At 46.6% G+C, this 19,490-nt stretch overlaps 1 protein-coding gene across 3 annotated transcripts in view; it reads left to right on the top strand.

The window, feature by feature from the left end:
- Positions 1–19,490, top strand: part of Heg1 (heart development protein with EGF like domains 1) — an 84,525-nt gene extending 65,035 nt beyond the window's left edge. For 2 of the 3 annotated variants that reach the window (XM_075965804.1, XM_075965786.1), the window contains 3 exons: positions 12,886–12,973; positions 15,527–15,701; positions 18,232–19,490. In XM_075965804.1, coding sequence (XP_075821919.1) covers positions 12,886–12,973; positions 15,527–15,701; positions 18,232–18,381 — 413 coding nt within the window. In that variant the 3' untranslated portion in view covers positions 18,382–19,490. The remainder of the gene's footprint in view (positions 1–12,885; positions 12,974–15,526; positions 15,702–18,231) is intronic. The other variant, XM_075965796.1, reaches the window with a different exon arrangement.

The following is a 19,490-nucleotide window of genomic DNA, read 5'->3' as shown; positions in this document are numbered from 1 at the left end:
ACCCTATCTTTTTTCTTTTTCTTTTTTTTTTTTTTGAGGTCTCTCTATGTAGCTCTGGCTAGCCTGGAACTTACTATATAGACCAAGCTGGCCTTGAACTCCCACAGATCCTCTTGCCTCTGCCTCCTGAGTGCTGGGTTCTAGATCTATCTACTTTTCTATTCAGGAGAACAGCTGACGTTCTGGAAGGTAGTATTGCATGTGTTCATGTTCTGGGTTCTGTGCCATTGGTTTTTTTTGTTTTGTTTTGTTTTGTTTTGTTTGTTTTTAATGATTGGCCATTACTACTGTCTGTCTAGGAAATACATACCCTGCATCCATTTATTCTCTAAACTCTTATAGCGAAAAAATAGTCAAGTCTGTTAGTGGTGAATCTTAAAAATAGCTGAGCGGTGGTGGCACACACCTTTAATCCCAGAGGCAGGCAGATCTCTGTGAGGCTGCTGGTCTACAAGAGTTAGTTCCAGGAGAGACTCCAAAGCAACACAGAAAAATCCTGTCTCAAAAAAACCAAAACCAAAACCAAACCAAACCGAAACGAAAACAGAATTTCTCTCAGGTTCTTTTCTTTCTTTCTTTCTTTCTTTCTTTCTTTCTTTCTTTCTTTCTTTCTTTCTTTCATTCATTCATTCATTTATTTATTGTTTATTAAAGATTTCTGTCTCTTCCCCGCCACTGCCTCCCATATCCCTCCCCCTCCCCCAATCAACTCCCCCTCTCTCGTCAGCCTGAAGAGCAGACCAGGTTCCCTGCCCTGTGGGAAGTCCAAGGACCTCCCACCTCCTTCCAGGTCTAGTAAGGTGAACATTCAAACAGCCTAGGCTCCCACAAAGCCAGTATGTGCAATGATAGCCTTTGCTGGAGAGGTTGTGGAGAAAGAGGTACACTCATCCATTGCTGGTGGGAATGCAAACTTGTGCAACCACTTTGGAAAGCAGTGTGGCGGTTTCTCAGGAAATTCGGGATCAATCTACCCCTGGACCCAGCAATACCACTCTTGGGAATATACCCAAGAGATGCCCTATCATACAACAAAAGTATATGCTCAACTATGTTCATAGCAGCATTGTTTGTAATAGCCAGAACCTGGAAACAACCTAGATGCCCTTCCATGGAAGAATGGATCTCTCAGGTTCTTAAGACCACTTTTCCTTCTCCATTTACCCAAGTGACCATTAAGTCCAGCCTCGATCGTCAGCCCCAGCCCACTTCAGGAACTGACCGTTTATCATTAAACTGTAGTGACTTTGATATTTACTTCAAGTTAGTATTATAAAACATTTTATGACAGCTGATAAAAATGTTACGACTTGTGATAACGTGTCAAGTGGCGGTGTTTCTGTACACGCTTCGGCAGCAGACACCACCACCTACCTCCTTATCTCAGTCTGGGCCCAGCCCTGGGTGTCGGCTATGGAGCTGAGGGCACCTGGCCGTCTCCCCATCGGTGATGAAAGCCCCCTGGAGGCCATGACATCATTTGGTGTTTTGTACCACTCAGCCTGGCTGCTGTCACCCAACCTGATTTTCGTTTTCCTCTTTGAGTTTGAGATGTGACTCAGGCTGGCCTCCCTCCATCTCTGGAGCGCTGGGGTTACAAGTGTGCCCTACTGCACCCCGTCTCATCGATTTCCTGCAGGCAGGGACTGTCTCTAGATAGGCGCAGTCTGTCCTCAAGCCCAAGGAAACAGATAAGCCAGCTTTCCCCAGCTACCTGCTTGACCTTGAAATTCCCCTGGTCCCACATTCTTGGCTGCCTTACAACTCCAGTATATTCTAGGCAGAGGCTTAATCTGTGTTCTGCCTTTTAGAGGTTCTTGCTAGCTTTCTAGCTCTGCCCAGGTTCCACTCCTTGCTTCTCATAGAAAATTCCTTCAAAAGGGTAGGATGAGTTTTTCTCAAGACTTTAGTTCCTAAACGTGTGACCAGAGCTGACCCTTGTCCTCTGTGCTCTCCGTGCACATCCCCTTGTGACCAGAGCTGAACTTTATGTTGGTTCCTCTGCGCAGAAGTACAGTGTCTTCCCGAGGCTTTGAGTTGCTTCACCCTTTGCTCCTCTCACTCACATGTTTTATATGTGTGTATGTAATATGCATGTAGTATGTATGTATGTATGTATATGTGTATGTGCTTATTTGTATGTGTGCATGTAATATGCATGTAGTATGTATGTATGTATATGTGTATGTGCTTATTTGTATGTGTGTATGCAATATGCATGTAGTATGCATGTATGTATATGTGTGTTTATTTGTATGTGTGTATGTAATATGTATGTAGTATGTATGTATATGTGTATGTGTTTATTTGTATGTGTGTATGTAATATGCATGTAGTATGTATGTATATGTGTTTATTTGTATGTGTGTATGTAATGTGCATGTAGTATGTATATGTGTATGTGTTTATTTGTATGTGTGTATGTAATGTGCATGTAGTATGTATGTATGTATATGTGTTTATTTGTATGTGTGTATGTAATATGCATGTAGTATGTATGTATATGTGTATGTGTTTATATGTCTGTGTATGTTATGTATCTGCTTATTGAGTTAGAGTCTAACATATCTCTCATACTATTCTAAAACTTACTTTGTAGCTTGAGATTGCCTCAAACTCACAATCCTCCTGCCTCAGTCTTTCCAGTGTTGGGATTTCAGGCATGTGCCACCATGCCAGCCACTTTGTTCTCTTTTAAATTTTTTTTATTTTGTCATAGCATAGAACAATATAAAATCATTCATTTTCCCTTTCCAAACCCCAAATAAATTAGAGTATAAGTGTAAGATAAGAAAGGGGGAGGATGCACACCATCCATCACCCACTGTATGCCATGGTGTATGAGGACCAGCAGCCCCAGTTACCAGGGAGAGAGGAGGATGCACACCATCCATCACCCACTGTATGCCACGGTGTATGAGGACCAGCAGCCCCAGTTACCAGGGAGAGAGGAGGATGCACACCGTCCATCGCCCATAATATGCCACGGTGTGTGAGGACCAGCAGCCCCAGTTACCAGGGAAAGAGGAGGATGCACACCGTCCATCGCCCATAATATGCCACGGTGTGTGAGGACCAGCAGCCCCAGTTACCAGGGAGAGAGGAGGATGCACACCGTCCATCACCCATCATATGCCACACACCACCTGTGTGAGGACCAGCAGCCCCAGTTACCAGGGAGAGAGGAGGATGCACACTGTTCATCACCCACTGTATGCCACGGTGTGTGAGGACCAGCAGCCCCAGTTACCAGGGAAAGAGGAGAATGCACACCGTCCATCACCCATCATATGCCACACACCGCCTGTGTGAGGACCAGCAGCCCCAGTTACCAAGCACCTGCTAGACGCAGACCTCCTCTGTCCACACCTACGAAATCAGAATCTGGACATTTACCAGACTCAACAACTTGCTTGTGTGCAGCATCGCATGCATCTCCAGCTCGAACACAGGCATCGTCCCTGTGAGTGTGTCTCCTTTCCAAGGAGTTGGACTTCAGCAGATATACTAGTTTGTTGCCTACTTTTCCAAACTTTGAAGATTTTATTTTGTGAATGAATATTTTCCCTGCATGTATATGTCTGTACAGTGCATACTTGGTGCCCACAGAAGCCAGGAGAAGGCATTGGATCCTCGAGAACTGGAGTTACAGATGGTTGTGAGCTGCCATGTGGGTGCTGAGCCATCTCTCCAGCCCTGTAACCTGTTTGTAACCACAATGTTTTCACTTCTATACTCGTATTATGTCACTTTTGATAATGCCATACTATCCTATGCTGTAATACATTGTGTCCCTCTGGTGACCTTTTTATAGGCTCATCCTCTAAGCCATTTCTCTGGTTTATGGCCTCTGTCCCATCATGACCATAGAACTCACACTGCTGCTCCAGACTGGTTGCTTCTTATCACGGACAGACATTTCTGTCCTTCCCTCTTTCATACCCATTCCATGTGGCCTTTGCTTCAAAGCCTCTGGCTCACCGGTGGTCCTTCCCTAACAGTTTCAAAGTGTGGCTTTCAGACTCATCTTTTCTGTTTCGTCTCTTCCGGTGAACTGGGGCGTTCCACCTAACGATACTCCCCACTGCCTTCCGTCCCCACGACCTGATAGACGCAGAACTTCTCACTCTGCTCTCCCTGTTCTTGCGTGGGGCTGCAGGGAGATTCAGATCAGAGGAAGTGCTGTGTCAGCAGGAGTCACTCAGGTCCAGAAAGACCCAGAAACGCGTGTGAGGAAGGAGTGATCCATAATCACCCAGAAATCAGAGCCAGCCGCCATCCCGCTGGCCTCAACTGGCTTTCTTTCCTGTCAGGGCTGAGGGAAGCAGGGCTTGGGAGAGGAGAACATCCCCATGGCCTGGTGAAGTGGAAGGGACAGGGACCCCAGCAGAGAGTAAGGGTCACATGGAGATTGTCTTAATGGAGGGCAGTGGGCACTGGTAGGTTCACACATAACCTGGAAACTTCAGAGAAAGAAAAGGAAAACCTTGAGCAGAGATGTAAGAGGATGGGGAGGCTTAAAAGGCAAAACTCCGACCTTGTGTGGTAAAGTACTGAATGAATTTTAAAAGAAAGCCAATCAGGATGCCTAGAAAGTTCTGTTGCATGGGTTTAAAGAAAGTGTGTTCTTTTTAAAGAAAGGAAGTTCTGGAGGAAAGACTGGTGAGCTGAAGAGAAGCTTAGCAGAAGGGCTTGTCCTGGGACAGGGTGCCAGGAATTGTCGGAGTGGGCTCCTCTGGCTGCTGGGGTCAGAGCTCTCAGCACAGCCCAGCATTACTCCACCTCCTCTGTGCTTTCACTGGTATGGCTGTCTGTAGTAATATGAACGGCGGCGGGGCTGCGTCCCCAACCCCCAGCCGCCTGCCCGGCTAGCTTATGCCCCAAAATAATTACACAGACACTGTATTCTTTTAAACACTGCTTTGGCTCATTTCTACCCAGCCTCTTCTAGGCTAACTCTCGCACCTGGACTAGCCCATTTCTTATCATCTGTATAGCACCAGTCTTACCGGGAAGATTCTAGCCTAAGTCCATCCTGGGTCGGAGCTTCATAGCGTGCGTCTTCCCTGGAGCAGGTAGCATGGCGTCTCTCTGAAGCATCTGCTCCGGAGAGGAGAGCTGTCGAGTCTGACCTCACTTCCTCTTCCTCCCAGCGTCTTGTTCTGTTTACTCCTCCCACCTATCTCCTAACCAATGAGAGCCAAGCAGTTTCTTTTAATTTAACCAATGACCTTCCTCCATCATTTCCCCTTTTTCGGTTTAAACAAAAAAAGGCTTTAACTTTAACATAGCAAAATTACATATAACAAAACAGTCATCAAGTAAAAGTTACAGTAATCTTTATTATAACTAAGGAAAACTATAACTATAACTAACTATTCTTAACTCCATCAAAGACTCCAGAAAGATACAATACTACATAAGCAAATAAGAAAAAAGCAACTTTTAAAACTCTAGAAATGACAGAGACATCTCGCTGCCTGGACAGTCACCCAAAGTTCCTCTGTACCGTTGGGGCATCCCTCTTCAGCCTTCAGGCCCATGGTATCCAGCAGACATTTCCATAAAGCAGGAAAATTCAAAGTCAGTTCAATCACTATCTGTTGTGTCCTGCAGAATGTCTCGCAGACTCTTTCATGAATCAGGGAACCCGAAAGATCATCTCACCTTAGGCAAGTTTAGTAGTCCTCTCTCTGCGGGTTCTCTGTGTCCAGTTTATGCAATAGTCCAAGCAAGAACAGTTTCTTGCCCAAATGGCTATCAAACTCCATAACGAGCCTCTTCGATGCCCCATCTTCCTCTTGAAGTAGATTGGTGCTGCCAGGAGCAGAGTGTCTCATTGTCATGAAAAGTCCTCAGTTATTAAAACATTAAAGGCCATATTCTGCAGTCTTTGAAAGATATGAAGAATGTCTATCTAACTGAAATATATCTCTATATATCTAGAAAATCTAACTAACATGACTACAAGCTTGACTATTACTGATGATTATCCACTAATCTATATTTCTTAATTATACATTACATTTTTTAATGAACTACACAATCACAATATCTTAATCAATAGCAGAAATATGCATATACATATGACAAAATTGACCATAAATCTCTATCAATAAAGCAAAATCTATACTAATGCAAATTATTCATACCTATATCATATCCCCCTTTAAATGTAAAAGAACATTTATAAACCATATTTGGGAACATGGGCGCAGTTTTTTCTCTCCAAACTGCTTCCTGCTGAATGGGGGCGTCATTAATCAGGTCTTTCATGGTATAACCTGTGTGCCAGGGTCATCTCAGTTGGCAGTTGAGCGAAGCAATTTTCTGAAGATGTTCACAGCAACCCTTCAGGAGGACGTGGTCCATCATACCAAATCGGAATTGAAGAAATGAACAGGGTCTCATCCTCTGTGAAAACAAAATAAGAAACTCCTTTCCAAAGCATCATGTCCTTAAACCCAAATTCTGAAATCATACCCTCATGATATCCGTTCTGGTTCCACTTGGCAGCCCATATAATGAAATGTCTCTCTGTACTTAGCTCCTTCACAGTCAAAAATTTTAAAGAAAACACAATGTACATAATCCAGACTCTCTGTGAATTTTCCATCTTTACGCAGCTTGTTTTTATTTATATCTATAACTATCTGTACTCTGTCTCTTTAAAGACTTTACTTTTACTTTTTTCTTTTTAAACCATTAACTTTATTCTCTATATTCTTTTTCTTCTCTCTCCTAAGCCAACGTACATTCATCCAACAGTGTAACTCATTCAGTGGTCTGAATCTGTCCTATTGTGAATCTGCAATTTTTTTACTATCCAGGAGCACTTTTGATTTACGCCTTTAAATCACTAGGTGCTTAAGAATCTAAGCTGTGACATTCCTAGGTTAACTTTTTGCTTTTTGAGCGTATATCTGTAGACCTGGAATAACCCTGTAGACGAGGCTGTCTTTGAACTCTCAGAGATCCGCCTGTCTCTGCCTCCCAGGCATTGGGATTAAAGGTGTTTGCTACTACACCTTGAACTCACAGAGATCTGTTCGTCTCTGCCTTCTAGGCACTGGGATTAAAGGCGTGTGCTACCACACCTTGAAGTCACAGAGGTCTATCTCCCTCTGCCTCCCAAGTGTTGGGATTAAAGGTGTATACACACAACAACTCTCTTCCTTTTTTTGTTTTTCGCTTTAAGAACTTCAACTTTCAGCTTGCATATATTTTTAACACACTTTAAACCATTCAGAAATTTTCTCTGTCTTTGAATCTCTCTTTACTGTATATCTCTCTTTTTCTGACCACATGAGTCTTTAATTTGCCAAGCAATATCAGTAGGACTAAAGCCGTGGCTTTGACGGCTGGATCCAGCCCATTCCTTAGCTTTCCAGCCTCATGGCTGATGTACAGGCTACAGCCATGTTTATAGCCACACCTCTATGGCGTTTCAAGGTCCCTGCCAGCCAGCGAGCTACAACAGACAACACTCAAGTCCTCTCTCTGTAGCCGGCCCTCCTGCCTCAAACAGTCAGAGTTTGCCCTGGCAGGATGGCCCAGAAAGCCAGCATTTTTAAATGGCGCAGCTTTTTTCCTGCTACGGCTGAAAACCGAAAAGCATGTGTTCAGCTTTTCGTCAACACCGTTTAAGTGTTTCGTGGCAGGACCTCTTAATGAGATGCAGGGTTTTGCAGCTAAAGCTGAGTCAGGAAAATTTCAAAATGGAGGACGTACCATTTTGTGCTAGCTCTGGGGCCGCCAGGTAGGAGCGGCACTCAGCACTTTAATTCTGAGACTGAGAGTGCAGCACAGAAATTCTTTTCATCCAAGTTACGTCCAAATCTGACACACAGCACTGCGCAGTCTGAAAACACGTCTCTGTCAGGAATCCGCCATGCTCTTCCGCCTGCCTAAGCCTGATTCGGCCCAGGTGCAGGCGGGGAGCGCCGAGAGCCATCAGCGCGGTCTCAGAGCACTCTCCTTCCTATCCCAAGCGGGAACAGAAACATCCAGTCCCATAAAATCCATTGAAATGCTTTAAAGCCAGAGTTTGCACTGGCAGCACAGCCCCAAGGAGCTGTGCTTTAAAATGACACAGCGTTTTTTCTGCTGCTGTTGCCGAATCAGGAAATCTCTCTACAGCACGCCACCAACAAACAGCAAAAATCTGTGTTAAACTCTCTCTCCCTTATTTTTAAGCCTTCTCAGGTTTTTTAAGTGGGTTTAGTTAGCCACACGTCTGGGCGTCATTTGTAGTAATATGAACGGCGGCAGAGCTGCGTCCCCAACCCCCAGCCGCCTGCCCGGCTAGCTTATGCCCCAAAATAATTACATAGACACTGTATTCTTTTAAACACTGCTTTGGCTCATTTCTACTTAGCCTCTTCTAGGCTAACTCTCGCACCTGGACTAGCCCATTTCTTATCATCTGTATAGCACCGGTCTTACCGGGAAGATTCTAGCCTAAGTCCATCCTGGGTCGGAGCTTCATAGCGTGCGTCTTCCCTGGAGCAGGTAGCATGGCGTCTCTCTGAAGAATCTGCTCCGGAGAGGAGAGCTGTCGAGTCTGACCTCACTTCCTCTTCCTCCCAGCGTTTTGTTCTGTTTACTCCTCCCACCTATCTCCTAACCAATGAGAGCCAAGCAGTTTCTTTTAATTTAACCAATGACCTTCCTCCATCAGCTGTCCACCGGCTTCCTCCTCTCCCAGGCCATGTGGTAGAAACAGAATCCATGCAGCTCCTGACTGTGTGTGAAGGAGAAAGTTCCATCATGTATTCGTTCCTCATCAGCTGTGGCCAAGGGTGTCAACATGAGTGACCACCCCACTGCAGATGGAGGGAGTTAGTTGTTCTCAGAAGAGGTGGGCTATACAGATAGTGGGTTCCTTCCAAACAGCTGCATAAGCAAGGAGCTCCTGAGGAAGGGAGAGGCCCAGCGTGGGTTGGTTTGGTGGAAAAATGCAAGCTGAGGTCCCGGCCTCAAGCTGAGAGGATGGTGGAAGGAGCTGCGGCTGGCTAGGCCAGGAAAGGAGGCCCGAGGACCCCAGCTTCCTGCAGTAGCATCTCCTCAGACGAGAGAGCACAGGACAGACACAGGCAGCGTCTCTCTGTCTGTATCCTGCTAAACTCCCACTCAGTGCCTGCAAAGAAAACATGACAGTTGGTGTTGGCGGAGAAAGGCCCCATGAAGCTCTGTGTCTCAGAAAAGCTAAAGTCAGCACTTGTTCCCCAAAGATCAGTTTAAATGATGCTGTAGAACAGTGTGGCTGGGCGGTGGTGGTGCATGTCTGTAATCCCAGCAGCACTCGAGAGACAGAGGCAGGTGGATCTCTGTGAGTTTGAGGCCAGTCTGGTCTACAGAGTGAGTGTCAGGACTGTTACATAGAGAAACCCTGTCTTAAAAAAAAAAAAAAGGAAAAGAAAGAAAGAAAAAAAACAGTGCCCTTGGTAGAGATGGTAAAGGGTATATGAAATCTCTTCGTCTTGTTTATTTTTATTATTATTTCCTTTATTTAAAATATTTTCCCCCTCGACTCCCCCCTACCATGGTCTCCTTTTTAAGGCAATGGCTCACGCTCACCCGCACTCATCTGTATACATATACATTACAGCCAGGTTCCAGATAGCTGAGTCTGGGTTACTTCACTGTGTCCACAGCTAAGGGCTGTAAATGAAAAAGAAAAAGAAGTGTATGACAGTTGACCCCTAAAGGGATAGAAGGGGGGACCAGGGGAGATTTTGTGTATGATAGTGCATGCTTTTAATTTTAGTACTTGGGAAGTTGGAGCAGGGGGATCATGAGTTTGAGGCCAGCCTGGGCTACATTGTGAGTTCTAAGCCACCCTAGGCTATTTAATCAGTTATTCCTTCCTCTGCTTCTGTCTGCCATCTCCTTTCATGTCATTTGTGTGTGTGTGTGTGTGTGTGGAGAGAGAATGCAGATGATAATCATATTTCTGAGCTTAGCTTATTTTACTTAAATGATGTTATCCAGTTCCATCCATTTTCCTGCAAAGCATGTTGTTTTTCAGACAAAACTGTTTATTTCAAAGAGGAGCAGCTATAGCCTGCAGCCACTTACAGGGGTCAAATAATGGATATTTAGTTGTTTTGCTGGAAGCTAGAAAAATTAGTGTGATGTATGGGATAAATAATAGTTTACTTTTTTGTTTTTTGAGGCAGGTTCTCACTGTGTTGCCCCAGCTGTCCTGGAACTTGCTATGTAGACCAGACTAGTCTTGAACTCACAGAGATTCACCTGTCTCTGTCTCCCCAGAGCTGGGATTAAAAGCATGCACCAATAAGCCTGGTTTAGATTTTGGTTTTTAGGAACAGAATAAACCAGGTTTGGTAGCACATAGCTGCAATCCCAGGCTCAAACAGGAGGATTATTTCAACTTTGAGGTCAGCGTGGGCTACATAGTGCGTTCTAGGCTACTGTGCTATAGGATGAGAGCCTGTCTCAACTTAAAAGGAAAACAGGTGGACAGGCAGTGGTGGCAGCACTCGGGAGGCAGAGGCAGGTGGGTCTCTAAGTTTAAGGCCAGCCTGGTCTACAGAGCTAGTACCAGGACACCCAAGGTTACACTGAGAAACCTTGTCTCAAAAAGCAAAACCAGACAAACAAACAAACAAAACAAAGCAGGGAAGGCAAGTACGATGACACAGGCCTGTATTCCCAGTACTTGAGAGACGGAGGCAAGAGTTCAAAGCCAGCCTTGGCTATGTGAAACCCTGTCCAAAAATAGGGAGGGACAAAGGGAAGCCAGTTGTGGTCGCTTGTAATCCCAGCACTCCGTAGACACTAGCAGCAGTTCAAGGGTATCCTTGGCTACACAGCAAGTTAGAGGGGCGCCTGGGCTACATGAGACTTCATCTCAAAAGTTAAATAAATAAGCAAGCGTAGAGAGACGCTGAAGCTTCTTAGAACGGGAACAGCACGATCAGGTTTGCTGTCCAGATGAGATGACAGGAGCTCAGGGCTGGCAAAGCTGGTGGGGATGAAGAGCAGGGATGCGGGGCTGGAAAGAGGGCTCAGGGGTTCAGAACACTATCTGCTCTTCCGGAGGACTAGAGTTCAGTTCCCAGCAACCACATGGGGTTGCTCACAGCTACCTGTGGCTCCAGTTCCACGGGATCTGCCACCCTCTTTGCTGGATGGTTAAGAGCACTTGTTGCTCTTCCAGAGGACACAGGTTCCATTCCCAGCACCTACACGGTGGCTAGCACGCATTTGTCACGCCAGGTCCACGGGATCCCATGCCTGTTTCTGACCTCCACAGGTGTGCACATGGCATATATACTTACACTCAGTCATACACGTACCCATAAAATTAATATTTTTAAAGATGATCATGGATGTAATCCCCGAGAGGTTTGCTTTGTCCTCGAACGCATGTATCGCGAGGCGAAGGAGGCGAGGGTGCATCATGTGATACCTCTGTGTTGCAGTACTAATCTTTTTCATAAGAGTCCGGCCTCTTTGCTATTTACTTAAATAAAAGGCTAGATGAAGGGTTCATAGCTTGTCATTTACTGTTCTACTCATAGAACAGTAAATGTAGTGAATGTAGGCGTTCATCCAGATGGGGCGAGAGCTCTGGCTCTCTGCCGTAGCCTCGACTTTATGAAAATGGCTGCAGATCATTGTCTCAGTGTTAATTTCCTTCAGAAGTCTGGTCATCTGGAGCTGGAGTTAAAGAGCACTGTCTGCTCTTGCAGAGGACCTGGGCTCCACTCCTGGCACCTTCCTGGTGGTTTACAACCCTCTATAATTTCTGTCCCAGGGGATCTGATGTCCTCTCCTGGCCTCCTGGGTCATGCCACAGACAAATAATTGAATAAAATATTGGTAATAATTTTTTTTTCAAGACAGGGTTTCTCTGTGTAGCTCTGCCTATCCTGGAACTAGCTCTGTAGGCTGGCCTCAGACTCACAGAGATCTAACTGCCTCTGCCTCCTGAGCACTGGGTCAAAGATTTGAGCCACCACACCCAGCTAAAAGAAATTAAAAAGAAAATTAGTTATTGCCCTTTCATACTAGATCTTGCAACCTAAGGAACAAATTTTAATTGTATTTCACAAGAAAAATAGAATAATTAATATAATTTATAAGAAATAATTTTGCTACAAATATATTGATATTAAACCAAATTAATTAGACCTTTCAGCATTATTCTATCAGTGCTAATTTCTGGTAGTTAAATTTATGTCTATGGAACCCCTGGGTCCCCGGATTTAACAGACCAGTAATATTTCTTCTGAAATTGAAGAGTTTAACCTGTCTCAGTTCTGTTTTACCAAGTAAGGCCCTAAAACAGAATCTAGCATCTGCTTTTATTTTGTTTTGTTTTGAGACAAGATTTCTCTGTGTAATAGTCCTGACTGTCCTGGAACTTGCTCTGTAAACCAGGTTCGCCTCAGACTCAGAGATTTGCCTGCCTCTGCCTCCAGTGTGAACCAAGCATCTTTATCTCTACTGTCACCATCAAGCTAACAAGTTTCTTGATGTTTAAATTTCAAAAAAGCACTCATCTTAAATGAGAGAGAGAGAGAAAAGGGATGAGTGAAATCTCTCAGATCAGTTTGGGGAAACATAATGCTTGCCTGTCTCTTTCTCATTTGTGGTTCAGTGACATCATCAGGGCTGTCCTACAGGAAGAATTTTAGGGCCACTGCCCTAGAAGGGGCTGAACTGGGGATTCCTCTCAAGACAAGAAAGTGGAACTCTAGCCTTAGAGTTTTCTGGGCCACAGATGAGGCCTTAGGCGAGAGCGGCCAGGGCCATGCTGGCAGAGGTGGGGGAGCGGGGCGGAGGCTCTGATTATTACTCATGACCTCCTGCCAATCTACCCTGTTTGTTTGCCCCTTTGTTTGATGTGTTTAGCCTATCAGCTCATCACCGTGGTGATAGCGGCAGCTGGAGGTGGCCTGCTACTCATCCTGGGCATCGCACTCATTGTCACCTGTTGCAGGTGAGTGACCAAGATCGCGAATTTAAATCCCACTTTATCAGCTGTGCTGTTCAGAGGGTCAGTGTTTAGCCTTGAACAGAGTAGCCCTGGGGAGACTGAGGCAGAAGGAATATACCTTGGAGGATGACGACAGCAAGTTATAGGCAAGCCTGGGCTGCATGATAAAATCCTATCTCCAAAGAACCAAAAGGTAGTAACACAACCAACTAAAAAAAAAAAAGGTGAATTGGATTTTATCAAGATCCAGAACTTTCCAACTCTAGAGCTGAGGATGGGGCTCCGTTGGTAGAGTGATTGCCTAGCACGCGTGAAGCCCTGCGTTTGCTCCCCAGACACACAAAAACTGAGCATGGTGCTGTCCTCCTGTGATCCCAGCCCAGGAGGTAAAGGCAGGAGGAATCAATAATTCAAAGTTATCCTTAGCTGGGAAGCAGGTGCAAGGCCAGCCAGGCCTACAAAGAGACTGTTTAAAAAGCAAAACACCCGGATCTGGGGACACGCATCTCTAATCCCAGCACTCTGGAGACAGAGACACTTGGATCTCCTTGAGTTAAAGGGGAGACTAGATGGAAACACATCCACACAGGAACTTGGCCTAGTGCGTTCACGGCAAGTCTGTTCCCAGGAGTCCAAAGGGGAAACAACCCCAGGGTCTGTGGGCTGGTGAATAAGAAAACCAGATGTGACAGAACTGTCCTCAGACCCACAGTCAGCCGCTGACTGACACGTGGGTGAACCTTCCACATCCTATTCTAGGTGAAAGACGGCATCTGCAAAATCATCAGGGGTGCAATATGAACATGAGTTATTAAAGATCATCTGGGCTGTGATACAATTAGTCGGCATCTCCTAGAGACAGGAAGTAGACTAGCTGGAGTCTAGGGCTAGGTCAGGTTAGAGATGTTGGAAGGCTGAGGATGGTTGCTACGGGTAGGTGACGAAGCGCCTTTAAAACTGAGAGGACAGGCGCACCACAGTGAATGTGGTAAATACCACCAAACGAGTAAATCGTATGGTTACGTCAGTCTGTTCTCAGGTCTGTGTTTATAGAGAGATGCAAAGACGCAGGGAGGGGGCTGCCTGAGCTATGTTAGCAGCAAAGGCGATGGAGGGAGCCATGGTTTGGATGAATAATGTGACCTTCGCTCCAGGCTTCCTGCGATGGAGTTCCTATGGGAAGGGAAGAGAAAGGGGAAGCTAGATCCCCTTGTCTACAATTACCTCTTCAAGTAAAGGAAAATTACAATCGTTGATTTAAACAATATCAAATGGAAAGAATTATGTATAGGTAACAGACGGAGGGACTTTTCCCAAGTAGCTCGTTATCTTTTTGTGCCCATGATGTAAGGACATTTTAAAGCATCCTTTGCCTCCAGGAAGGCTACCAAGAATAACATGGTAAGCTCTATATCCCTCAGGAGTGTGGGCCTCGTGGGATAGCCATTTCTTCTCAGATTGCCATCAGATATAAGCATGCAAGGAAATAAACCGGTTAGGGGCAATTACATAGGAGAAACAAGGCCTGGCAGGTGGAAGGACATAAACCTTGTCTTGGCAGCATTCTCGGTCACGCAATGTAGGCGTTTCTGGAGGGAGCCCGGATTCTTGGCTACTGAAAGGGGAAGACAGCAATGGGGCCAACCTGTCACTGCACAGTAGTAGCGGGTCAGCTCTGGGCCTGACGAAAGAGCTGGTACTGAAGCCGTGTACAGGAACTTCAGTTTTACGATGCTGAATCAGTTCTGTGCCCTTCCCAGAAACTTAAAGTGCAGGACGAACAACGGCCTTCAGATTCTCTTACTCAGAGCAAATAGAATTAAATATTTCTGATCCTCCACCCGCAAGACAGACAGTTGCCCCAATCAGTCCTAGGCGGTGAAACCTCACGGCAGGGTGGGTTCTGGGCCTGCTAAAATGAGAATGTGGAGAGGCTGTAAGCAGGCGGCCTCCATGGAGGTTTTGTGGTTTGTGAAGTTGTAAGTAAAACCCTGGCTGGGAAGTGGAGAGGGCAACCCCATCCCAGGTCTCTAGTAGCTGCAGGTGAGCTTCGGGCTAAGCCTCCACAAGCCAGAGCTGCCCGAGGCCTGGCTCCCATTCTGGAAACTCAAGAACAGCCTTGATGCTTCACCTGTGGCTACTGACGTTTGGCCACCAGTGAGCTCCTTTCCCCACCACGGTCACCTGTGAACCCTGATTCTTGTGCCCCTGACCACTCCAGGGCACAGTCCCTCTGCTCCCAGAGGACACTAATAGCCCCTTTGGGGCTGTCTTCATGCTCCATTTAGGCTTTTGAAGTTGGAAAGTCTTTTTGTTTTTTTTGTTTGTCCTTTTGTTTGTTTTTGGATGGCAGAGGGGACACCTAATGTCATTTTTAGTTTCTTAGGCATATACTAAATCATCCTAGCATTTCTGGTGGGCAGCCACATGGAAATACAGGGGCAGTGCCAGGTCTATTTTATGTTGCCAAACACACGAATCAGTCTCGTCACAGAGGCCGTTTTCTGACACAACTTACTGATAGAATTTGTCGCGCATCTTTTTAACATCTCACAGAAAGAGTAAAAATGACATAAGTAAACTCATCTTCAAAAGTGGGGACTTCCAAATGTCCCCATACGCCGAGTACCCCAAGAATCCTCGCTCACAAGAATGGGGCCGAGAAGCCATTGAAATGCACGAGAATGGGAGCACCAAAAACCTCCTGCAGATGACAGACGTGTACTACTCGGTAGGTGTCTGCCCAGCCGGCCACAGGGCCCCAGCCGGCCACAGGGCCCCAGCCGGCCACAGGGTTCCAGCCGGCCACAGGGTTCCAGCTCAGGCTCCCTATGAAAGCATGGAAGGAGAACACTGACATAAACCTCTCAGGTTCACAGTGTACTGACACATAGTTTATTACTCGGGTTTATTATTCGGTCTAACAATGGCCTAGCCATGCAGTATTTAGCAGTGTGAGTGGCAGGGATCCTTTCACAGAGAAAATCACTGTCAGGGAGTGGGAGTCGTCATCCCTGAACTTGCTTTCCAGAATAGGAACAGAAACTTCGAAGAAGAAAGAATGTGGTTTTGGCCCTTTGCCCTTCTCCTGTTTGTTTCGCTATCTCGTATCTCACCTCCTGCGGTTTGTCAGTCAAAACTGGGGTCTGGGAGAGACACAGCAAGAATGGCTCAATGTCATCTTCACCATGGAGGCTTTAGAAACTCAGCTGATCTCTAATGATTGGCTCCATCCTGGACTGCATCATCGGGGAAGCTGGGAGCGTACCTTCAGTCAGTGGTTCTCACCTTCCTGACGCTGTGACCCTATTTAATACAGTTCCCCATGTGGTGGTGACCCCCAACCATAAAATCGTTTATTTTCGGTTCTACTTCTTAACCGTAATTTTGCTGCTGTTATGAACTGTATTGTAAATATCTAATACGTGACCCCTATGAAAAGGTTGCTCCACCCACCCGCCCCAGGGATCTCAACCCCCCCGTTGAGAACCACTGTGTGTAGTCCCTTTTCTTGTCCCACGCTGACTCCTATTCGGTTCAGTTCAGCTCAGGTCACACCAAGTCAGCCGTGAGGAGACACAAATGCAGATACTGGAGCAGAAAAATAAACATGTCAGGTGACTTCTCACCTGTTTGCCGTGTGGCAATAAACATGAGACCTTGCCCTGTGGGGACTTAATGGCACTAGACATTCGGCGATAGAAACCATAATCTCTGGTTGCTATGGGGATGAACCAGGAGGATCAGACTTTGGATGGGAGGGGCCGGTTGGTTTCAGTGTGATCTCTGAAATTTTTCAGCCAGGAGGAAGAACAAGAAAGGTGGAGAAGATACAGACAGCCACGCCCCTCCAGTTGAACTCTAGTTCAGGGTCCTGTCTCTGGACAGGCGTGGGTCTTTCTGCTTCTGTCAGGAATTTCTTTTCCCTTCCCCAACTGATGCTGTTCTCAGTGTATCTTAACTCCACATCCTTTGCTCGGGACTCCTCAGCCCTGCTCTGGTTTGATAATGATAGCAAACAAGCAGGCGCCACATTCCCATGGCATTGTCTTAAATCTACTTAGGCGCTCAGATGAACACTTAGTCAGGGTTTCTGTTGCTGCGACAAAACCCCAAGGCGGGGAGGGACAGGTTCACGCTTCCACGTTGCCACATCACCAAAGGAAGTCAGAACACGAACTCAGAACAGGGCAGGCACCAGGAAGCAGGAGATAATGCGGAGGCTATGGAGGAGGGCTGCTCATCAAGGCTTGCTCAGCCTGCTTCCTTACAGAACCCAGGAACACTTGCCAAGGGATGATCCCACCCTCAAGGGGCTGGGTCTTCCCTGACCACTCACTCACTGAGACAGTGCCCTACAGCTGGATCGTAGGGAGGCATTTTCCCAGTCGAGGTTCCCTCCTGTCAGATGACTCTAGCTTGTGGGTCAAGCTGACATAAGACTACGCGCAGGCCCTATCTTCTCTTTATGGACGCCGAACCCGAGTTTACAGCACCATGCTGTCCCCTGAGTACCACTGTCCCTCACAGTGGGTCCAAAGCCGTCCAGGCAGTGGCGCATTGGGCTCTCATAGGTGTGATGTTTATAATGCCCCCTATCTAGTGCTTTATTTCTACTAAAAAAAAGCCTTAACCTTTGATGCCGCTATGAGGACTTTCTCATGGAGCCTGTATTGTTGTTTCCAATCCTGGCCCGACTAAGATTTTTTTAACCCCCCTGTAACAAGGACTGAAATGTGCCCCACGTCCATAAAGAGATAAGCTTGTATGCCAGGTCTTGTGACACACGCCTACAATCCCAGCACAGGGTAGGAAGAGGTGAGATTGTGGGGGGAGCTAGAGAGATGGCTCGGCAGTTAAGTCCCAGCACCCATATGGCCGCTCTCAATTGTCTGTAACTCCAGTTCCTGGGAATCAGATGGCCTCTTGGGGTGTCTGTGGGCACCAGGCACACAAACATTCATATATATAAAATAAAATTTAGGAAAAGTAATTAAAATAATTTGTTTAAAAGGAGGAGATTGTGAATTTCAGGCCCCCAGGAACAGATGGCATGACTCTGCCCACCCCACCCCCATCTAAATACATAAACAGACCCCTGGGAGTCTTGCTTTCAGTTGAGCCCGTGCTTCGGTATTTCTAGCTAACCCCAATCTCAATTTATAGCTAGTCCCATCTTAGGTTCATTAAAATGTAAAATCATTTAAACTTACTTAAGTCTGGGAATAAGTAACTTTTATTCTTTTCTCTTTGGCATCCAGCCCACAAACGTAAGGAACCCTGAACTTGAACGCAACGGACTCTACCCGGCCTACACTGGACTGCCCGGATCAAGGCACTCCTGCATTTTCCCGGGACAGTATAACCCATCTTTCATCAGCGATGAGAGCAGGAGGAGAGACTACTTCTGAGTCCAGGAGGGAGAGGGCCCGTTTCTCTGAGCCACTTCCCGAGACCTCTGGCTCAGAGGACTGCACGGAGAGGGAGTGCCACGCACTAGCTGCTCCCAGGACTCGTCAGAGCCACACTTGAGGGGTATGACCACAGTGGAAGGGGACAGATGGATGCGGAACCGCAGAGCGCTCGTTCCGCGCTGTTATCACTGTGAACGTGAACGTGGGCCAGTACCGAGTCTCCGAAGGTCTGGCGCTTAGAACTGGCTGACTTCCACAGGCAACCACTAGGCGGCATCATTTCCAGGCCCCAGTTTCCCCGTAATTTGCACTTTAATAGATTGGGCAGGGAGGTTTCATTTTTGACTCATTCCCAGGCTGTTTCGGAAAGCCTTCCTTTCCTAGGATACTTCTACAGGCCTCAGTCTGGTGATTGACTGGCAGCCAGGTGCTGGCACTTTCGTTTTCCTGCCTGGTGCCTTGTGCTAAAGAACAGATGGAGGTAAACAGACCGCTGTGATCAAGCGATGCTGCAGCCAGGGCGTGGAATTTTAAGGTTTCTAGGTTGCCTGTGCTCATTTCCAAGCAAACACCCCAAATGAGAACTTGACCTTTGCAAGGTGCAGCACACGGCTTCCATTTGTTTTCTAAGTCAAGGTGACACGCTTGCTTACGATTTATTGATCTTACTTTTCCCAGCAAGAACGCATCAGGGTAGAATAGTTTTCATTTGGTATTGTTTCATTAGGCGTGCCCAGCTGCCCCTTAGCGAGTCCCAGCAGGCAATATCAGGCCGGTCCTCCGTGTGGTAGGGTGGTTTTGATCTATGAGGAATGGCATGGGGGCCTGGGACGCTGACGCCCAGCGTGGAGCCAGAGTCTGCGTGGCCGTAGCAGAAAAGGGAGAGGCGATCTAGTGTGTCGCCACTGTAGTCCCCACGGCAGGATGTGGCAGAGGGCTGGACTGAATAACCAGGCCTGTTTCCTGCATCACCCAGCGTTTTGAGAAGCTGCGGGGTTTCCGCAAGGAAGAACAGGGAGCTAGGAGGGAGTCACAGGTAAGGGTGTGTGCCTTCTGATCTTTGAACCCACAGTGTCCACAAACTCATGGAAAGTTTTAACCACTAT

Source organism: Microtus pennsylvanicus, chromosome 1 (genome assembly GCF_037038515.1).
Source record: "Microtus pennsylvanicus isolate mMicPen1 chromosome 1, mMicPen1.hap1, whole genome shotgun sequence".
NCBI lineage: Eukaryota > Metazoa > Chordata > Mammalia > Rodentia > Cricetidae > Microtus > Microtus pennsylvanicus.
This window is presented reverse-complemented; position numbering and strand designations above follow the sequence as displayed.